General features: G+C 45.4%; 1 protein-coding gene across 1 annotated transcript in view; it reads right to left on the bottom strand.

The window, feature by feature from the left end:
* Window positions 1–23,144, bottom strand: part of smad10a (SMAD family member 10a) — a 61,896-nt gene that overhangs the window by 34,595 nt on the left and 4,157 nt on the right. Inside the window, exon 2 of the mRNA XM_083926294.1 lies at window positions 1,804–1,879. Within this exon, the coding sequence (XP_083782420.1) occupies window positions 1,804–1,879 (76 nt within the window). The remainder of the gene's footprint in view (window positions 1–1,803; window positions 1,880–23,144) is intronic.

Genomic DNA, 23,144 nt, shown 5'->3' with positions numbered 1-23,144 from the left:
AGTAACAATGTCATTAATATACAAGGAGAATTTAGCAGGTCCAAGGATTGATCCATGAGTTACACCTTTCGTAATATGAATAAAGTGAATACAGCATGTTTTCCGGTATGTTAACTGGGGTATGAGAACCCCAATTTTACCTGGGGTATGGTGTTTACATGGTGTTTAAGAAATTGGGGTATGACCTTAACCCGAATATAATCTGGTTTTTCACCTGCATGTAGAGAGGTCAATAAAAAGAGCTGCAAAGTGTTTCGTCTTGTCTAAACCCAAGATGATATCATCTAAAACAAGCATCGCAGCGGTAATGGTGCTATGATTTTCTCGGAAGCCGGATTGGTGAATGCATAGGAAAGAGTGCACTGAGAGAAACTTTTTAAGTTGATCATTACAAATCAATCCAGTAATTTTTGCCCGACAGGATAGTTTTGAAATAGGCCTATAATTATTAAGGTCAGATGTTCCACCACCTTTATGTAATGGAGTTACTAAAGTAGTTTTCCAAACCTTAGGAACTGTACCAGATAAACTAGAGAAGCAAAAAATGTGTGTTATACAATTCCCTATTTCACTTATATACTAAATTTAATTTTATGAACACGTTTTTATGCATAAAAATGCACAAAACTGTAAACACATGTTCAAACCAATTATGTTTTCAATTTGATTTTCATAATTTGGCTTGGGTGTGGCACGTCTTGTCTATAGCGCCCCCTAATTACTTTGAGCACTTGATCACATTTTTAGTATCCTTATTATACTTGAAAGCACACAAAACTTGGCACACACAATCAAAAACCTTAAACATTTGAGTAAATACAGTGATTTGGTTCATGTGTGTTTAGCTGGCCTTAGTTGAAACAAAGCCTGTCACCACCTTTGTTGGTGATAGACAGGCCAAATCAACCAAACATGACTTAATAACAGAGAGTCGAGGCAAAGTACACAACATGTCAGTAAAGGATATTTGCCGTTTGTGTAATGTGAATTTACGGATAAAAGGCCAAATTACAGATGCCCGGTTCATATTCCAACAGCAGGATCCAAGAGAAAAAAAAGTGTTATCAAGCGGCTTGCTTGATAACACGTTTCTGCTAAAGACGCTAGCAACTTAAAGCCAGCCCGCAAAGAAGCCACCGGGGCTTATACACATCGGCGAGGCTTTCAAAAAATCCAAGTAATTGGCCAGAAATGACCCACGGGCTAAGACTATTGAAGACTTAATCATGGAAATGATGGCACTTGAGGACCAGTCAATCATTTAAACTTAATTTTTTGTTAGTATGGAATGCACTTTTTACACAGACAAGTTTAACTTGGGTCGGTGCATAATGCACATTTTATTTACTGTTATTAACTTTTCAGATTGTGTGTACATAAACTACTTTTGAATCTAACTTGTCAGTGCATCAATTACTTCGGGAATGCACTTTTTCAGTTTGTAATGCTGATGAATATATTTGCAGCAGTTCAAGGGGCCCTTATTTTTTTTGGAGAGGCTTGCTAATAGTTTTTCATTGGAAATAATAAATGTCTCCAATTAAAGAGTGAAAACTGTTTTTGGGTTTGTTTATAGTATAAATGTCCTGATTATATGTATATGTGTTATCGATATCGTTATTGGCTTTTAGGAGCTGAAAGTTATCTGTTATTGGTATCTGCTTTAAAAAAAGTTATCGTGCATCCCTAAACGTTAGTTCAGTATTCAGTGGCTGGGGACTTCGCTACACTGCCTGCCCAAATTTTGGCCAGAAAAGACCCTGACTTGGTATTGCTGTCCTACATGTTTGCTGTCTTGCTTACCTGGTATTAAGTTGGTCAGCCAATGAGTGACCAGAGAGTTCACTGGCATCATGACGGCCCAGCTCTGAATCAGTCCCTGTTAGTAGAGTGGGGAGAGCAGGAATTAGTGCGAGCCAGTTGAGTGTGAAAATCTATTATTAGTGGTAGAAGTCAAAGTTGTCATACCAACACATTATTATTATTATTATTATTATTATTATTATTAATAATAATAATAAAAATAATAATAATTAGGACTGTCCATATGCTTGCTTTATGCAAGTATGTTTATGATTTTTGCAACATTCCAAAACAATGACAAATACTGTCCAGGATATTCTCAAGAATAACCTCAAAAGTACTGCATTCTCAAAAATATGCTGAAAGAGCATATTGACCTGAATGTAACATTACTTAGCAATACTACGAAATTCTAGGTTTAGCAAAAAAATCGATTCTAAAGATTAGTATCAAATTTAATTACTAACTTGCAAAAGTATCGATACTTTTGCCATCAATAATGCAATCTCCGCCTCCTCCAGCTGACCCATAACGTCACCCTGCAGCACTGCAGACAAAACATGACAGAAGCTACAGCTTGTCTCTCTGAGCACATAAACACTGGTTCAATCACGTTTACAACACTGAGCTGACTGAAAACAGCTAGAGCTGCTGCTGGAGGACCTTCAGACCTGTTTTAGTAGAAAATGAAGGATGGCTAGCGTCTAATAATTAACAGCAATGCTAACGGCGGAGCTAAGCAGCCAACATTATCAGTCATTGCATCGACAACCCCACCGCAATGTAGTGCAATCTATCCACCGTGGTCTGCCTTTGGTGAGGGGGAGGAGCCTCTCTGCATCGGCTGTATGCTTGGCCAGCAAGTGGTATTTGAGACTGAATGTACTCCGGTGGTAATTCACTTCATATGCAGATAACTTTGGTCTTGTCCAGAGGACTGGCAGGGCTTTGAAGCTGAACTTGACATTCAAAACAACCTCTTTATTCATTTATGCTCAAGGAAGGTGGTTTCTGTTTGCCATTCACAACATTACTGCTGCATCACTTCCGGATTTCCCAAACTACGGGGCAGGCTGAGGGTCACAATCACAGAATGTGCGTGTTAATCATCTGTCAAAAAAGGTGTGGCATTAAGAGGAATTTGCGTTAAAAGCGTTATTATCACATTCACTTTGACAGCCCTAATAATAATGTTTCTCTACTTTGTGAGCGACACATTAAAAATAGAATTCAGAAGACTCTTAGGGCGTACTCACACTGTCCTTCCAGACCGCGACCCGGGCTTTAGGGTACTTGTCCCCCCTCCCTCTCCCCCCCGCGCCCCAGCCCCGTTTGTACTCACACTGCCTGGGCCGGCCAATGCTTCTTGCTGTCCATACGCCATCACGCCGTAACACGTCACACGCATTGATCGCGTGTGTGTGGCTTTGTTTACAAATCTTTCCACAGACCTCAGAGTTTTTGTGCGTCTTGTCGACTGTTTTTGAATCTTTTCATCCGACCAAATCTGCAGTAAACACTCCACCTCCGCATCACACCAACGTGAACCTTTCACCGCCATTGTTGTTGTTGTTAAATGTCCGCGCATGGTCCGTCCTTCTATTTACATGTCCGAACAGGCGGACATAACGCTACTGCCGTAGGGCTCGTGCTCGTACACGTGCGCACGCTCGTGCTCGTACATGTGCAAACGGCTCCGCTAAAGACCACCTCTGCAAACGGCTCCGCTAAAGACCACCCGCTGGCCGCAGTTATGCGCGGAACGGGTGCACTCACACTGCTTAAAGGTACTAGGCTTTAGCTGAAAAAACGGTTTTGGCCCCGGCCAAAAGGACAGTGTGAGTACGCCCTTAGTCCCTGGTGTGGCTAATGCACTAAACACACTGACTTGTCTTGTGGTCAGACCTAGGGTTGGGCGATTGGACATATATAATCTCCTATCGATGATGCTTAAGTACATCGCTGGTTGTTATTTTTAGGGCAAGAGTTATTTGATTCCGTGGTCTGCCTCTAAAAACAAGTAGCTGCTGACAGACTCAGAAGCTCACACTTTGCTTATCAAGCAGTGGGGAAACGGTGTTTAGAGCGGTCATATTTTCCCCTCTTACTCTGTACATTGAGGATTTATATGGACCAAACCACAGTTGGTGATTGTTGAAACAGTAGAATGATTAATTAAAGATATAATCTGTAAGACTTTCATCTAATTAAAGGGATTAGAGCAAAAGTAATCTTCTGACTGAATTTTTTTTTCAGGACAAATTGTATTGCCTATCTTTAATTTGTATTTGTAAAACCATTTTTAGATTGATCCGAAAGATCCAAATTCACAATACACAATACACAATACAAAGTTTAGTGAAAGCATCATGTTTGGGGATTGGGGTTTGTGGTTTAAGGTGATTAAACCACCATAGAAAGGGGATAGATGTGTATACACAGTTAGAGAGTTGACTTGTCACTATGTATTGAAGCTCAAAATTAGCACTCTGTAAGTACTCCTAGTTTTCCATGTGTTTATGGCCAGGCAAAGCAGCCTATGTATTATTATTATTTCGTGTGGAGGTGCATCAGTCGGTCTCCAGAGGGGTGTACTACGAAGCGTGTTAAACATACCCAGACCTTCTTTGGATAACCTTGATGGACAAATACGAAACTCTCAATCAGAGTTAAACGGTACCACAAAGCTCCCTCAAGAGTTAATTTGTCTAGCCAGGGCTTCTGCTTTAGTTTCAATGCGCGTTCTCATGAAAAGGGCATGCATCGCGTTATTTGACTCATCCTTTGGACAGATCAAGGGCCGCATGTTTCACTCAAGAAGTGCAGATCATTATAATGAACTCACAAGTAGTTCAAGAGTATGATAACGGAAAGGGGCAACACAGTTGCACATAGGCTAGGGAGACATGCTGGCAAAAAGAAAATAGCAGATTGGGTAAATCCGTAAGTGAAAATTATATTGTCTAAAAATAACTTTGCCAAATGCAGAATTGATCGCCATTAATCCCAATAGAGTGTTGATTATTTTAAAATGCAAAAGCAACATCCAAACTGCTTTATTTTATATTTCAGGAAACGCAAAAATGTAATGCAACAAAAGTTTAATATCAAATGGCCAGTTGTAACCAGATCTGCTCATTAAAGTACCAACAACGTCATCCCACCAACTCAGCTTTGTAGAAGGGGGATCCAAAAAGAAGGAGGTGTATTCACAGCTCCAGAGAAGTCTTCTAGACGTGCAAAACACCGGGTCTCTCCCGAGGTCGAGGGCAGGCAGAACCAGGTCGTCACAGGATTCATCAGAGGCCAAGGAGTGGACGGGCTGTCCAAGAGGGTGGCATGGGACAGCCTCTCGATAGGGGACGCTTCACCGTGGCAACTCATATTCAGCGTCAAAGGGTCAGTTTTGTTGTGAACCCTAAATCTTCAGCTTTAAGCTTCTGCAGCTTTGAGTGAGGTGAATGAGAGAGTCAGTTGGTCTCTTCTTGCAAGCTCTTGGTGAGTACTGGATTTTGATATAAATTTTGCATTGTTGACTAAAGTGCAATTTCTCTGTTCGGAATAAAAAAAAAATGCTTATTCTCAAAAACAGAAGCACTAACTTAAAACGACATTTGACTGATTAATAAAATGTTATTTATCAAATAAAACACTGAAATTCTTTGAAACAGAGTCAGGCTGAAAGTTAGTTATACAAATAAAGACAGAGACACAGAAGCGACCGGAAAAAGCAAATGTTGGGGACTCATCATGTATGTGAACAACCGCTGGTGTAACCCAAGACACATCTCCGTAAAGAAAGTCTCATGTTGCCCGGACCTCGAGCTGCTAGCTTAGCCTACGACCATATTATCTGCAGAGGGAGTTCAGTCACATGATCACCGTCAGAGCGGACACAGCCACTGCCTGTGACAAGATCTACTCAGTCACTGCAAGGCTGCAGACACAGCACCCTGAGGCATTTATAATCCTCTCTGGGGACTTTAATCATGCAACTTTGGATTCTACTGTTTTTCACTAGGTTGTAGACTGTCCCACCAGAAACAACAGGACAATTGATCTCCTGTATGCTAATGTAAGGGATGCATACAGAGCGACTCTCCTCCCCCCACTGCGGAAGTCTGATAACAACCTGATTCACCTACAGCCACGGTATACCCCCCTGGTCCAAAAACAGCCAGTGACAACTCGCACCATCAGGAGGTGGACCCCTGAGATGGAAAGTGCCCTGAGAGACTGTTACAACACCACAGTCTGAGATGTGCTGATCGACCCGCACGGTGAGGACATAGAGGGGATGACACATTGTCTGACCTGAACTTCTGTGCAGATGTGGTCTCCCCCGTCAAGACTGTTTACTGTTACCCTAATAACAAGCCATGGGTAACGCGGGAAGTTAAGGCTGTCCTCAACAAGAAGAAGGCTGCCTTCAGGAGCAGGGACAGGGAGGCAATGAAGGCAGCACAGCAGGAGGTGAAATACTGTGTGAGGGAAGCTAAGGACAGCTACAGGAGAAAGGTGGAGCAGAAGCTAAGAGAGAATAACATAAGGGAGGTCTGAGAAGATGTGAGGACCATCACAGGTCACAACACAAAGACCAGAGCTACAGGGGGGCCAATGGAGAGGGCGAACGAGCTGAATGACTTCTTCAACAGGTTTAACCAGCCCTTGTCCCTCCCACCCCCACCCTCCCTCACCGCAGCCATCTCTCCTTCTTCCCTCTACACTCCCCCCCCCCCCCCCGACACCACTACACCCCCCTCCTCCACCTCAACGTAATCCCCGCCTCACATCACCACAGACCAGATCAGAGGACAGCTGAGGAAGCTCCAGCCCAGGAAAGCAGCAGGCCCGGATAAAGTGTGTCCGAGACTACTGAAGACCTGTGCTACAGAACTGGGGGAACCACTACAACGGATCTTCAACCTTAGCCTGCAGCGAGGGAGAGTGCCTACCCTCTGGAAGGAATTCTGCATCGTTCCGGTTCCCTAGAAGAGCAGGCCCAGCAGGCTAAATGTCTTCCAACCGGTGGCACTCACTACACACCTGATAAAGACGTTTGAGCGGCTCTTCCTCAATCTCCTCAGACCCCAGGTACAACACGCCCAGGACCAACTGCAGTTTGCGTACCAGCCAGATGTTGGTGTAGAGGATGCCATCCTCTACATGCTGCACCGAGTCCACTCCCATCTGGATAAGGGAAGTGGAACAGCAAGGATTCTCTTCCTGGACTTCTCCAGTGCCTTCAACACCATCCAGCCCCCTATACTTCAGGACAAACTGAACAGGATTGGAGTGTACCCTTATCTACCGGACTGGGTCAGAGACTACCTCACTGACAGACCACAGTACGTAAGGCTGAAGGACACCACATCTGACACTGTGGTCAGTAGCACTGGAGCCTCTCAGGGCACAGTGCTGGCCCGTCTTCTCTTCACCCTGTACACCTCAGACTTCTGCTACAACTCGGAGCTGTGTCACATACAGAAGTCCGCCGGTGACACAGCCATTGTGGAATGTATCAGGGGTGACAGAGAGGAGGAGTATCAGAGTCTGGTAGGGGACTTTGCTCTCTGGGGCCACACTAACCCCCTACAGCTCAACACCTCCAAGACGAAGGAGCTGGTCAATGATTTTTGGAGGTCCAGACCAAGACCACGACCAGTCCTGCTAGAGAGAGCTGAGGTGAAGGCCGTGGTCTCCTACAAATACCTTGGGCTGTGGCTGGACAATAAACTGGACTGGACAACACTTAAGTGCAATAATTTAATCTTACTGCTTATTTCTGTCATATACAGTCATACATATTTTATCTTATACATTTCCTCTACATGTAACTTATCTGATTTAATGTTTTCAATGTTTATTGCTCACTGATTATTGTTTTTTTCATACTTTCTGTATTTATTTAGCTAAGAGTTTATTGGTTATCCTATACTGTATTTTTTATACCTCCCTTGTGTTCTGTACGCTGCTGGAAACTTAATTGCCTTGCGGGAGTCATTCCAAAGGATCAATAAAGAGAAGTCGAAGTCGAAGTCGAAGGCTAAAGACAAAAATAAACTAGACAGATGTTACAAAATAACAGACTGTACACTAGGCAAGACCAAGTGGAAAACTAAAACAAGACTAGGACAAGAAAAGACAAAAAGACTAAAGACTGAGTAGACAGCTTGGGTTTTCTATCTTTAAGTCCAGTTCTACGGTGGAACTGTAAATGAACACAGCAACAAATAATGTTAGCTTTCGCTTAGTTAATAATCCTGTGGTAATGTTTTCAATGACACAATAACATCAGATAATAACATATTAATATGTTAAATTAATCATTCTGTGATAGTAGTCTAAATATATTTTCATAATGTGATAAAAAAAAATCCTCAATGAAAATATACCGCATGAATGATACATGCATACAGACTGGGATAAACTTAATATTTAAACTAAATGTCAATAATTACATGATCCTGTTTAATATAACCACATTTCTGTAACTTTGGCAATCTTGAACATAGAACGATGAGAGTCATTCTAAACGTCACAAATTTCTTTACAGATTAATAAAATACACATTCTAACAGTTAATACTTCCTATTAGGGATGCAAACAATTAATCGTTTATCGATAATCGATTGTCGATAAGAAATAACTTGATCAAAATAAATTAATTACAATCAATTGCGTTTAGAACCCGTAATTCCCAGCCAGTCCACATGAGGGCGCTCTTGACGCCAGATGTACATGACGCACACGCGGGAACACAAGCGAAGCAGTTGACAGGATGAAGAGGGCAAAACGTAGTGCAGTATGGAGCCACTTTAAGTTGGTTGATGACGACAAAGATGGCAAATGCACATTATGTGGAAGTGTCAGTCATGAAAATCACTCACCTTTTGGCGAAATTCGCCGTTTTGAAACCAAAATAGGTTACTTCTGTGAATTGTGTAGATCCAATGAGAAAAAATGGGGGGTATGGACGAGATATGGAGGTATACCAGAGATTATCAGTGAACTACAAACGTGCGAACGAGTGATGGAATATTTCCTGGCTTTTTGAGGAGAAGCCTGTGTGAAACAGTAATTCATGGCCGTGGTGGCCCGATGTTGACTGCTGTCCTGTCTGATCTCAGCGTGTCAAATCCTCAGACTTGGGCCATGTGCTTCCTGTAGGCACGCAGCCACAACACTCCGCACACTCCCGCTACGCTCTTCTTCGTGGGTTTCTGACTCCTCTTGGCAGCAGCTCACCAAGCTCCGCTCTGTTGTTGATCTCAATCGTTTGTGTCTGGTTAAACCCGTGGTTAAATCTCCACATCAATGTCTCTGTCAAGACTACAGTCTTGTCGGTCTCTTCCCTCTTCCTTTTGTAAGAGTTTGTCTCCCTCTGTCTGTTTCTCCCTGCTTGTGTATTCCCTGTGTGTTTGTCTGTTGGAGCTGGTAGGTATGGTTCCGCCCAGCTGTGGCTCATCTCCTCGTCAACGCCCTGGATAAATAGCCAGATGAGACTCACGTCAGCGTTAGGACGAAGGGTATGTGACTCCACGAAAGCGGGTATGTAACATGGTTATTACAGACATGCTGCCCATAAATGTCGCCTACGGACAGGGATTTTGAGAGGTAATAAAGTACATCGAGCCAGGGTACAATATCCCTTCAAGAACAACCATAACCACCCGCTTGGAAGCAAGCTACGCAAGAAAGAAGGCCGAGTCGAAAACACAACTTGCAACCGCGAATGTGGCCCTCACAACAAATTGTTGGACAGAAAATGTTTGATATGCTTCCAAAATGTTATTCCCTGCCCTCAAGTGAGTGATAAAGGAATATGATTTGCATAATTTCTTTATATCATAAGGAAGATAGTGTCACGCCGCGGTGAGGTTTGTCCTGTCTTTGGGTTTTTTGTCTTGTGAATTTCCTGTTTTATTTTTAAAGATAACTCTCCTCTCGTTCCAGGTCACTTGCCTTTCCTCTTGTGTCACCGGTCTGACGTCATTCCCTGATTCTCGATTGTTTCCACCTGTGGCTCCCCTTCCCTCATGTGTATAAAGTCCGTGTATTTCCCCCTGTTCCATGCCAGATTATTTTGTACCCTGTGTCGAATGTATCCAGCGTTTTGTTCTACAGTCTTGTTCATGCTTTTGAGTCCTTCGTTTCATCGTTAAGGTTTTTGTATTCCTTGTTTTGGTCCAAGTAAGTTTTCCCTTTTTGAATTCTCTTGTGACTTTGTTTTTTCCTCCTGGTTGGAGCGTCTTCATTTAATTAATTATTTTGTTCACATTTTAATTGTTTATTAATCCCGTACAGAGCGTTTTTATTTGGTACTTTGGCTTATTACCGACGACTTTGGTGTCGATCCGCAAACCTCCGCATCTGAGTCCTCTTTCCTGCCTGGGTCTGACAGTATAATCTGGCCAGTATGGACTCAGCGGAGGCAGATTGTCTATCGGAAGCGCTGCATACTCAGGAGGCCCACCTCGTCCAGCAAGAGGAGTTCCAGATGGCCACAGCCAACCACATGGGACAGCTTTCCGCACAGCTACAGGACCTGCTTGGGCATCTTGCTCGACCAGCGGCCACAGCTGTTGCAGGTTGCAAGGATGGCTTCCCCTGCACAGTATTTGGGAGAGCCCGGAACTTGCAAGGTCTTTTAATAGACTGCTCGCTGCATTTTGAACTTCTGCGTCATGCATTCCCCACGAACCGATTCACCCTTCATGATTTCTCACATGTCTGGCAGAGCCAAAGCCTAAGCGGCAGCTGAATGGAGCCAGGGCTCCACTCTCTGTTACTCTCTCCCTGATTTCCAGACCGCGCGACTCAAGACTTTTGACCCCGTTACCACACACCGAGAAAGGGCGCAGGAACTCAGCGTTCTCACGCAAGGCAGCGGGTCTGTATGTGACTATGCCATCTGGTTCCGCATTTTGGCGGTAGAGAGCGGATAGAACGCCACAGCTTTATACAAGGTGTTTTTGAAAGGACTTGCAGCTCCCATTCAGGACCTCCTCGTTCCTCTGGATCTTCCCACCGACCTGGACGATCTCATCGCACTCGCCATCCGAAGAGATAATCGGCTCGCACAGCTCAGACGACAGCGAGGCGGAGGATTCGCAGCAACGGAGCGACACTCTCGCTCTTCGCTACAGAGCGGACAGTCCTACCACCGTTCACCGCCAGAGCCACAACCTCGTTTTCGCTCCAATCAAGACGAGGAGCCCATGCAGCTGGGAGGAGCCCTGCTGACACCGGAGGAGCGAAGAAGGCGACTGCTGGAGGGGAGGTGTTTCTACTGTGGGGAGATCGGTCACCTCCTCGTCTCATGCCCAGCCAAGATTCCCCAGACGGTGAGTCCCGTTAAATCTTCCTACCATACTCCCCGTACTCTAACCACCGCCCAAATTTTGTATCATGCCTCGATCAATCAGAATGCCCTCATCGACTCTGGAGCGGATGAGAGCTTAATGAGTTGGGATTTAGCTAAAGAGCTAGGCATCCGCTCAGAGCTACTGGCCAAACGTATCCGGGCCAGGTCGCTCAACGGCCAAGAGATTCTTTCCATAACGGATGTCAGTGAACCAGTAAGAATGCGGATTGACAGTCACGAGGAAAGAGCTGTGGTGTCTGGAGCCTAGTGCTCCTGGTAGGGTCTCCCATGGCAGAGTGGTCTCAGGCAAGGGGCCGGACTAAGAATGGTTCACAAAGACTCAATGGACAAACTAGGAAGAGGAAGAGAGACCCTGCCCGGAGGAAGCCCGGGGCCCCCGTCTGGAGCCAGGCCCAAACGGAGGGCTCGCTGGCGAGCATCCTGTGGCCGGGTTTGCCACGGAGCCCGGCCGGGCACAGCCCGAAAAAGTGACGTGGCACCTCCCTCCTCTCCAGCCTGTGGGCCCACCACTTGCAGGAGGAACCACTTGGGTCGGGTGCGCTGCTGCACAGGTGGCAGTGAAGGTGAGGGGCCTTGACGGACAAGACACGGGCAGCAGAAGCTGGCTCTGGGGACGTGGAATGTCACCTCTCTGTCGGGGAAGGAGCTGGAGCTTGTGTGGGAGGTGGAGCGCTACCAGTTAGATCTGGTGGGGCTTACCTCCAGGGGTTCTGGAACCGTACTCCTGGATAGGGAGTTGCCCAGGGTGAGGCGCTGGGCGGGTGTGGGGGGACGAGAGGGTCGCCTCCTTACGCCTGCGGGGGAAAACTATGACTGTTGTTTGTGCATATGCACCGAACAGCAGTTTAGAGTATTCTGCCTTCTTGGAGACCCTGAATGGAGTCCTGCATGGGGCTCCAGATGGGGACTCCATAGTTCTGTTGGGAGACTTTAACGCCCACGTGGGCAATGATGGAGACACCTGGAGAGGCATGATTGTGAGGAACTGCCTCCCTGATCTAAATCCGAGTGGTCGTCAGTTATTAGACTTCTGTGCTAGTCACGGATTGTCTATAACTAACACCATATACAACATAAGGATGCTCATAAGTGTACGTGGTACCAAAGCACCCTAGGCCGAAGGTCGATGATCGATTTTGTGATCGTATCATCTGATCTGAGGCCGTATGTTTTGGACACTCGAGTGAAGAGAGGGGCAGAGCTGTCAACTGATCACCATCTGGTGATGAGTTGGGTCAGAGGATGGGGGAAGATTCTGGACGGACCAGCTAAGCCCAAACGAGTAGTGCGGGTGAACTGGGAACGTCTGGAGGAGGCCCCTGCCAGAGAGATCTTCAACTCATAGCTCCGGCGGAGCTTTTCTGGCATACCTGTGGAGGATGGGAGCATTGAACCGGAGTGGGCAATGTTCAAAGCTTCCATTGCTGAAGCTGCAGCGGTGAGCTGTGGCCTCAAGGTCTTAGGTGCCTCAAGGGGCGGTAACCCTAGAACACCGTTGTGGACACCGGTGGTCAGGGAAGCTGTCCAGCAAGTTTTCAGCAAGACCAAGGCCCTATCTCTGCCCCCACATCGTCCGTACGACTGTCCCATTGACCTCATTCCTGGCTCCCCCATTCCTAAGGGTCGCCTTTATTCGGTTTCTGGACCAGAGAAGGAGGCCCTGAAAGAGTACATCTCGGCCTCTCTGGAAGCAGGCCTCATCCGTCCCTCCTCATCACCTGCGGGAGGGGGGTTTTTCTTTGTCAAAAAGAAGGACGGATCCCTCAGACCCTGCATAGACTATAGTCCACTTAATGACATCACGGGAAAGAACCGTTATCCTCTCCCCCTCATGTCCTCAGTGCTCGATCAGCTTCAGCAAGCTCAAGTGTTCACTTAACTTGATCTCCACAACGCGTACCATCTGATACGGATAAGGGAGGGGGACGAGTGAAAGACGGGATTCAACACCCCTAGTGAACACTACGAGTATCGCGTCATGCTTTTTGGTCTCACCAATGCGCCATCAGTATTTCAGGCCATGATTAATGACGTGCTTAGGGACTTTCTTGACCACTTTGTCGACGTGTATCTCGACGACATCTTAATTTACTCCCCCAGTGCTCAAACGACTTCTAGATAACCATCTTTATGTCAAAGCCGAGAAGAGTGTTTTTCATGCCGACACCGTATCTTTTCTGGGCTTCATTGTAGCCCCTGGAAAGGTACAGATGGACCCGGCTAAAGTTAGCGCTGTGACAGTCACAAGAAGGTTCAGCAATTCTCTGGGTTTGCTAACTTCTACAGGCGATTTGTCAGATGCTTCAGCGCAATAGCTGCTACTCTCCATGCTCTCACTCCTACCCAGGTGCAGTTCCGCTGGTCGCCAGAAGCAGAGAAGGCCTGGCAGACCCTTAAGAGGTGCTTCACCGCAGCCCCCATCCTCACCATGCCAGACCCGTGCCGGCAATTCGTGGTGGAGGTGGACGGGGTCGGAGCAGTCCTCTCGCAGCGTTCAGAGCAGGACGGCAAGATGCACCCTTGCGCCTTCCTGTCGAAAATGGCTGTCCAAGACAGAACGAAACTACGATGTCTGCAACCGAGAGTTGCTGGCGGTGAAAGTCGCTTTGGAAGAATGGAGGCATTGGCTGGAGGGGGCCGACCTCCCATTCATAGTCTGGACTGATCATAAGAACCTAGAATACATCAAGAAAGCTAAAAGGCTAAACTCACGCCAGGCCAGGTGGGCTCTAGTGTTGCACGGTATACCGATACTAGAAAGGTACCGCGGTACCCAGCCGTTAAGAACGATACTTTTTCACGTTTTATTAGTATCGGTACTTTCTGAATTTTCTGCGACAGCGTGTCTGTGCAGCTTCTCTCTGCTTCCTCGCTGCCTGCAGACGGAGTGGGCGTGGCTTTACGGTGACAGACAGTCACAGAGCAGAGCGAGACAGACATGGCCGAAAGTCTCACGAGTGCTCCTGCCGACCGTCTGAGGCTTGTTGTAAAAGCAGACGCACGGAGCGAAATATGGAAATATTTCGCTTACATTGCAGACAGCGAGGGCAAGCCCACGGACACCACAAGGCCCGTATGTAAGAGATGCTATAAGTCGGTGATGACCAAGGAAGGCAACACGTCCAACCTGGCGAAGCATCTCGCGGACAGACACCCCGATTTGCACCGAGAGTTCAAAGAGCTGCAGGTTAGCAATAGATAACGTTAAATATCCCCCGGATGAAGTCAAGCGAACTGTTTTCCCCATCAGAATTGCAGGAGGCAGTCAGGGGAGAAGCTGTTTAACAGTCCGATGTGGTTCCACATATCTCTGTCTGCTAACGCAACGTTCACACTGGTGACATGAACTTTACGATAACATGCGCTGGTGTTCACAAGTATGATAATCAACAACACTCATTTTAAGTCAACCGGTGCTAGTAATATAATCATAGCATGTACATTATTGTCAAAAATTTACAAGATATATTGTAATTTACATTATTAGAAAATGGTATGGTAAGAGCACAGACCTCCACCGGGTCTGGGTCATTTGTGTTATACTTTACTGCACTAATGTAGTTTGCAGGCTGATAATACAAGGTTTGAATTTTATCAACTTAAAATACAAATTGCAAATTTCCCTTTTGTGGGACGAATAAAGTATTTTATTTTATGAATTGCCAGATTTACAATTATCCTGACAATCGCCTGTTTGTCCCCACCGAGTTGCGTCCACAGGTGATTCATTGGGCTCAAACCTTGCTGCTTTCATGTCATCCGGGAGTCAGAAGGACTATGTCTGTCATCTCCCGGCGGTTCTGGTGGCCATCCATGGAGCCGGAGGTCCGGGGAGTACGTGGAGGCATGTTCGGTCTGCGCACAGAACAAAACATCATAAGGGCGGCGCATGGGCTTGCTGCAACCTCTTCCGATTCCCTCCAGAACGTGGTCAGATATCTCTCTCAACTTTGTCACAGGGCTCCCGGTCTCCCAAGGTAACACCACTGTCCTCACTGTAGTTGATCGATTCTCCAAAATGGTCAGATTCATTGCCTTGCCTAAGCTACCCTCCACCAAGGAAACGGCGGAGGTCATGATGACTAGCATTTTCAAGATCCATCGGTTCCCCAACGATATTGTTTCTGACCGGGGGCCCCAGTCCGTGTCCCGGTTCTGGGGGGAATTATGCAGGCTCATCGGCGCCAAGGGCAGCCTGACTTCTGGTTACCAACCGAAAGCCAACGGTCAGACCGAACGCCTCAACCAACAACTGGAAACCGGCCTCCGGTGCCTGGTTTCACAGAATCCCTCCACATGGAGCAGGCACCTGGTCTGGGTGGAGTATGCACACAATGCTCTTCCCACATCTGCTACTGGTTTTTCTCCCTTTCACATTGTTTTTGGTCATCAGCCACCTCTCTTCCCAGAGAATGAGCGGGAAGTGTCGGTTCCCTCAGCCCATGCCATGATCCCACGCTGTCGCCGCATCTGGGCAGCCGTCCGTCAAGTACAGATTCTACAGGGGGATCGAGTTAAAAGAGCGGCAGACCGCAGGAGACGTCCTGCCCCTACCTATCAGCACGGCCAGAAGGTTTGGTTGTTGGCCAAGGACTTACGGCTAAAGGTCCCCTCCAAGAAACTGGCCCCACGATTCATCTGGCCCTTCCCAGTCACCAGACTCATGGGACCTGCGGCGGTTCGACTTCGCCTGCCCCGGTCTCTTCGCGAACATCCCACCTTTCCCGTCAGCCAGGTGAAACCAGCGAAGGAGAGCTCCTTGGTACCAACAGCGACACCCCCTCCTCCCCCGGAGGTGATCGACAGGGGACCAGTTTACAAGGTCAACAGATAGCATTTTATGTTAAGTATAGACCCTTTCAAAGTTGTAAACATAAACATTCTACATGTGTCCAAATTTGATTCCTGTTGCAGTGAATGTGAACGACATTAGCTGACAGGATGTTAACAAGGACCAAGGCTGTTGCCTAGAAATGGAATTCCATTAAAAAGGTTAACATGTTCAGCTTTTCAGAAGAATTGCCACTTATCAATTAATCGATCATCAATCGATAAGATGAAACAACTATCGATTAATGAATTACTCGATAATTTGCATCCCTACATCCTATAATAGTTTTCTTTAAGAACATATTTAAGTCTGAGTCTCTGTCTCCTTCGATCAGGTAAGAGTCATAAAAACTGTCACAGGTGTCTGTGAGGAGCTGTACTTCCTGTGAAAGGAATGCGGGGGTCTTGAGTTAGAGTCAGGGTGCAATAAACTGATCTCTTGAAAAAGGGGGAAAGTAGTGGGACTGAAGTCTTTCTCAACTAGTTTATTAAGTTTTTGACATTTTCTGTTCATGTTTCATAACACATTAGTCTTACAAGGTTCTTCATTAACGACCTTGACGTCATATTGTTCACTCTTCAATGAGTTTGAGGTCCCTCCGAAAGGTCAAGGGATCCCGAGAGTGGAAAAGCAGGGAGGGGGAGGTGAGTTCAAAACACATTTCCAGTTCTGATAAGGCATCAAAGATTTCTGATCAGACTGGCATCTAGAGGCGTCATCACAAATTGTGTCCTCATGCTTGGATGGCTACCTATAAGGGCAATGTTTCCTACACCTTTAGTAAATACGTTTTCCATGTGTCATAAGAATTGCTGTTTTTTTTTAAAACTATACATAAATGCACATCGCATGGGAAACAAACCCTGAATGCAGAATTACAAGATGGACGCACTGCCTTCACTCTATCACAAGGGAATCAAGCAGGGACAGTTGAAGGGATGGTTGAAGGGACGGTTGAAGGGACAGTTGAAGGGACAGTTGAAGGGATGGCTACGGCGGTCGAGAAGACATTTGAGCGTTCATGAATTTGTCGTCACTTCCTGTCTTCGTAGTCCGCCTGTTTACAACAGTAGAACAACGGATTTGATGTTGTAGACACTATGCCAAAGTTTTTACAGGTAATAATGAGTTTTTAACCCATTATAAAATGTCATTTTGTGTATATTTTATTATGCCGTTAGTAGTTTAAGGGATTATGAATATAAATTAGTTAATACCTGCAAATTTGACCAGTTTTCTTGTTTGTTTATAGACATGTCATGCCAGCAACGGCCAACGGCTACAGTGAGTAACTTCACAATGGATTTACGGCAGAGAAATACTTTCTATCAAAAAACTATTTAGTACCGTATGTTGAGGTTTGGCTAACTAACTATAGTATCCCTTATGTGTTTAGGGCCTCAATGGAGTGGACAGAGGGGTATGATATAATTCTTGCCTAAGAAGAGTGTCTGAGCCTTTAAAATCCAAGAAGAGCAGTGTGGAGAAGGGGAGGGCCTGGTCTAACATTGCAGAAACTTGAAATAGTTTTCAGGACCTGCAGTTTAAAGTGTCTCAACGGTCAGTGAGGGAGAGGTTTGCTCTAATTCAAGATAATAAAAAAAAATGAGGGCAGAGGTTGGGTCAGACCAGTTAGGGGCTGAGGGAGGATGGAGAAGTAAACAGCGACAAGCGAAGGACAAGTGGAAATGACTCGATTGCCTTTTAAACTTAAAATACTTTAAGGGAGACAAGTTGTCACAATGCTATTTTTCCATAACATACACACTGAAATCTAGTTGTATGCACTTGTTGGTAAAGCTATCGCTCTACAGCACTAGGTATCTACAAAGTATGCACTTGACAAAGATTGAATAAATTGTACACATTTTATATAGATTAGTCATATCAAACTCTCACTGTACACTCGTACAAATCTTTATAGATTACTATACTATCATAAACTAAATCTAAATCTCTGCAGCACTAAATACAAAGTATGGACTTCACAGAGTACAATGTACAGTTTATGTACACTACTCAGACCAATTTAGGCCACAAATTTAAAGTAGTTTGCAATGTCAATGTCCAAACAGCCACTGTACGGACAACTTCACTCTTCACGCTTTTGTTAAATTACATAATTTGGGGAGTGGGGTTGACGTTTCTGAATAGAACCTGGAGGACCAAGTGGATATGCAGTATCTCCATACACACACATTGGATGGCCAGCAGGGGACACTGCATGCTGTTGGAGGATAGGTAGCAAGCCAGCGTCTGCTAATAGCTCCGAGTCGTGTTTCCTTCCCTCTGCAAAACAAAACAGTTGTTATTTATTACACCAAGCTTCTCTACAGGAGTAAACCTAAATTGTAATTTTTCAATGTGACAATATGTCACATAAGTCTTACTATATGCCAACTTACCTACTGGACCATATAGATGAGCAATTTAGCCATTTGAAATTGCTACTGCCTGGTATTTTAGGCTGTGGACTCTTTGTGGCATCACCCCTGGCTCACTCCTGGTCTGGCGATAGGTCTCACAGTGCCATCTATAAAGCCGAAAAGGTTATCCAGGGGAGCCACCATCTGCTGTTTGCTGTCAGCATACGTTTGCAGAGTGGCTGGTTTCAATATATTATTGTTGCATTGTTGTGATCCTGTGGTGGTGTACGTTATAAATAAAATCCAGTACGCAGTTTGTTGCCCTGCACAATACTGGCACCCGTCAATTCCTAAACTGCTTGTCGCTGTAACGCCACAGGTACGTAAGCTTCTTCAGCAGCATGCAGAGCGCCTCTGTGCCAGCCACCACACTTCTTTGCTCGCAGTCAGGTAGGGCTGCAACGATTCATCTAGTTACTCGATTAAATCGATTATGAAAATTCCTCGAAGCAAAACATCTGCCTCGAAGCCTTGTTAAATTCCTATGACGCGCCTATGTGCAGGGATCTGATTGTTCCACACGGACCGTTTTTCAGGGAGCACTCCAGCGCGTCATACACGGTCATACATTCATACTTAGTTGGCGCCGGAGAAGACTCTGGTTGGCGCGATGGCGGAAAGTCAGACTCAGAATGTCCGTAAACAACAGAGAGTATCTAAAGTTTGGGATCATTATATATTGAAAGAGGGAGAGAACAAAGTGACCAACAGTCGCTGAAACAAGGTAATGTAGCCTAAGCTTTTACACTGATGTTCGCTGATTTTAATAGCATACTGTATTTGTAGCGATGTCGTGATGCGGTTTGACTAGATATGATGTTTAGCTTTGATGTTAAGTAGCCTAGCTATTCTAAAACGGATAGTTTCGGTCCTTGATTGTGATTGACTGAATCGCGTTAGATGCCATGATATATAGCACGATAAACACACACATTGACCGCATTTCGTTATATAGTAATGCGCTAGCACAACTAGCTCAAAAGTTAGAGTGGCTGCGTCTCGTTGTTGCATGTCAACCATTCATATGGAAATATATTTCTTGGCGGAAGAATGATTATCTATGAATCAGTGACGTGCAGTGAGGGTTGGGGAGGCACTGACTCACAAGTCAGATTTACAAACATACAGTAGGATGCCAATAGGATAGGATGAGAGAATAGGAGCGAATAGGATGCTGAAAACCATTCTTAAACACCAGAGCCACTGTATATTGCAGTATATCTTACCTTTACTTGTAAATGACTTCTTGCTTTGACTGAAAGTCCAGCTTTGAAAAATGTCTTAGTTTAGAAATCAAATCCTCCATTTTTAGGGTGAGAAATGACAGCTTGTCGCTAAGCTCTACAGCGTCGCACAGCACACTTCTTGTGTTTACTTTTTGCACACAGGTCAGAGTTCACCGTGACCTGCTGGCTATTAGGCTGCTCACTATCGCCGCCTGCCTTGAGGCAGAGGTACTGCCTGCCTCAAGGAAGCATTTTCCAGGTGGATTTATGTTTTATATCATTAAGATGTAAATATTACACACACACGTAAAATACATTACTGAACACCATGGAAAAGAAGAAGTATGCTTTTATTACATAAAAGTGTCCTCAACCATCATATTGGAAACATACACAGAAATGGGAACAAGCACAAGCCCTCTGCACGAGTGATTGCGCAATCATGAGGGAGGCTCGGCTGTCCATGCCTCTCTCTCTCTCTCTCTCTCTCTCTCTCTCTCTCTCTCTCTCTCTCTCTCTCTCTCTACCTCTCTCTACCTCTCTCTACCTCTCTCTACCTCTCTACCTCTCTCTCTCTACCTCATCTAGGTACATTTTCATGTTTGTTTTGAGATCACAGCTGAACAAGTCTTATTTATAATTTATTTATTTTATTTATAATTGTTTTATTTACATTTATTTTTATAAATCATACACAGTGTGTACCTGTTTGGCTTGATAATGTTGTATTAAGCAAACAAGGCCAAATGGCCTTTACTATTTAAGTTTGTATTAAATGTTATCCATGTTTTATCCAAGTTGATTGAACTGTATTCTATAATTAAATTCTCACTGGCACTTAATAAATGGGCTTAGTTTTGGAGCCAAATTTTGGAGTTGGAATGAATACCTGTTTGTTTTTTTATTAGAAATGCTTGATCATTTTACAGCCACATCATTTTCGCATTTTTTTTTTATCTGATTCATCGATTAATTGATCGATAAAGTGCTAGATTAATCGATTACAAAAAGAATCGATAGCTGCAGCCCTACAGTCAGGTATACCAAGAGCCTCCACAAGCAGTGATATGTCTGCCTTTTTCACCCGAAACTCTACTCGGCACTTGTCGGCAGAGCAGCTGGATTCAATATATTATTGTCCCACTCTGTGATCCTGTGGTGGTGTACATTATAAATGAAATCAAGTACGCAGTTTATTGCCCTGCACAATACTGGCACCCGTCAATTCCCAAACTGCTTGTCGCTGTAACGCCACAGGTACGTAAGCTTCTTCAGCAGCATGCAGAGCGCCTCTGTGCCAGCCACCACACTTCTTTGCTCGCAGTCAGGTATACCAAGAGCCTCCACAAGCAGTGATATGTCTGCCTTTTTCACCCGAAACTCTACTCTGCACTTGTCGTCATCCATTTCTCCCAAATTAAACTGAGGATATGCAGTGTAGGGCATATATAAATTGCTGGATCGATTTATGTCATAAAGTAAGGCAAACTCCCCGTCTGATAATAAATTATCTTCTAATACTACTGCCAAAAGCTCTGGGGCCTTTTTGGTTCGTTTCCGCAATTAGTCGTTGTGTTACTTAGACTCAGGCACGACTTCTTTGTGTAGCATTGCCAACATAAGGTCCAACTTGAAAGCATAAGTTACCATGGTGATAGAGCGACACTAAAAGAGAGCAGCTTTGCTGTCACAGCTGACCCAGGCTTTGAGCGCAACATACCTCGCTAACCCACTAATCGAGCTTCGTAGTACACCCCACAGGATCAGGCAATGCACAGGCCGTTTAGTGATTTGCCCTCGAGAACGGTCTTGCATAGGCTACAACAACAACAACCACAACAACAACAATATTCTAAAAACACAACCTAGCAAGCTAGTTGCAGGCTAGCAGCCAGATGGAGTCATATGACGGCCGTGGATCATATTCGGGACCCGTTTCAAAAAGACAAGAACACCAAATCTTATCATTTCTAAAAAATCAATCCTCACGTTAACTTGACAGCTCCAAAATAGATTACAGAAATCAGAAAATATATTATCACTCACCCGTTCCTGAGTCAGAAGCCGTCAGCATAAAACAAAAAAATCATTCCTGAATAGAATAATACAATCAGGGCTCCAGACTAACTTTTTTCACAAGGAGCACTGTGGCCCCCAACTGAAAGTTTTAGGGGCGCAACCAGAAATTTTAGGGGAACGCACTGTAAATCAATAATAGATGCTGAAATTACAATGTGCAGTTTCAAATTCAGGGCGCGCTCACACTGGCACACTGTCCTTCCGCACCAAGCCAAAACAGGTTTTACGGGTAAAGCCTAGCTCTTTTGACCAGTGTAAGTGCAACCGCTCCGCGCCTAGCTGCGGCCAGCTGGCCGTCCAGGGACCGTTTGGGAGAGGTGGGCTTTTGTAAAGCGTGTTTGCACATGTAAGAGCACGAGCGTGCGCACGTGTATGAGCACGAGCGCGACGCCTACGGCGGCTCTCACGTCATTTTATGTGCGCCTGTTCGGACATAGAAAAAAAAAGACGGACCATGAGTGGACATTTAACAACAACAATGGCGGCGAAAGGTTCACGTTGGTGTGATGCGGAGGTGGAGTGTTTACTGCAGATTTGGTCGGATGAAAATATTAAAAAACAGTTGGGCAAGACACACAAAATCTCTGAGGTCTATGGAAAGATTTGTAAACAAAGCGAGGCATCGCGATGACGTCGATCAATGCATGTGACGTGTTACGGCGCGATGATGTATGGACAGGCAAGAAGCATTTGCGCGAGGCCCAGGCAGTGTGAGTACAACCGGGTTGGCCAGCGGGGGGAGAGGGAGGGGGGGACAAGTACCCTAAAGCCCGGGGCCCAGGGCCGGGGCGCGGTGCGGAAGGACAGTGTGAGGGCGCCCTCAGTGTCTCATTTTTATTGTGATCTTTTGAAGATGCAACATAGAAGGTAAACCAACAGCACTATCACTGTCTTGACAGTACAATATTTAAAAAATATACCATACATTCAGAATAAGGGGTGTGACGAGACGATACGCGATATTAAGTTCACGAGAACAAGACGCAACAAGATTTTAACACTAGAGTTTCAGTATTTTCTTTCCGGGGGGTTGATTTTAGCAGAGAGCTGTGGGGGGGCTGCAGGTGTCTTTGCATAGTACTTGTGTTTGGCGCAGTGTAGCCTACGGTACTTAGGGTGGTAAAGTAACCCCCGAATCCGGTCCACTGCGGGGGCCTCGCCATCTAAAAGGGCCCCGTCCCGCACCTGTCAACATAGGGCACTGCTTCACGAGTGAGCGAGACAAGAAGCGGTGTGACTACCATTTTATTAAGTAGGTCGACTCACACCTGAGTTTCTCCCGCTGGATATGTTTTGTATGGACCATATGTACACTGACTGATCAGATCAGTCTGTTTATGTGTTTTAAACATCTGAACCATATCTACACTGACTGATCAGATCAGTCTGTA

Source organism: Echiichthys vipera (assembly GCF_963691815.1).
Source record: "Echiichthys vipera genome assembly, chromosome: 13".
Taxonomy (NCBI): Eukaryota; Metazoa; Chordata; class Actinopteri; order Perciformes; family Trachinidae; genus Echiichthys; species Echiichthys vipera.
Note: the sequence above shows the minus strand (reverse complement) of the source record. Positions and strands in the feature narration are given on the sequence as shown.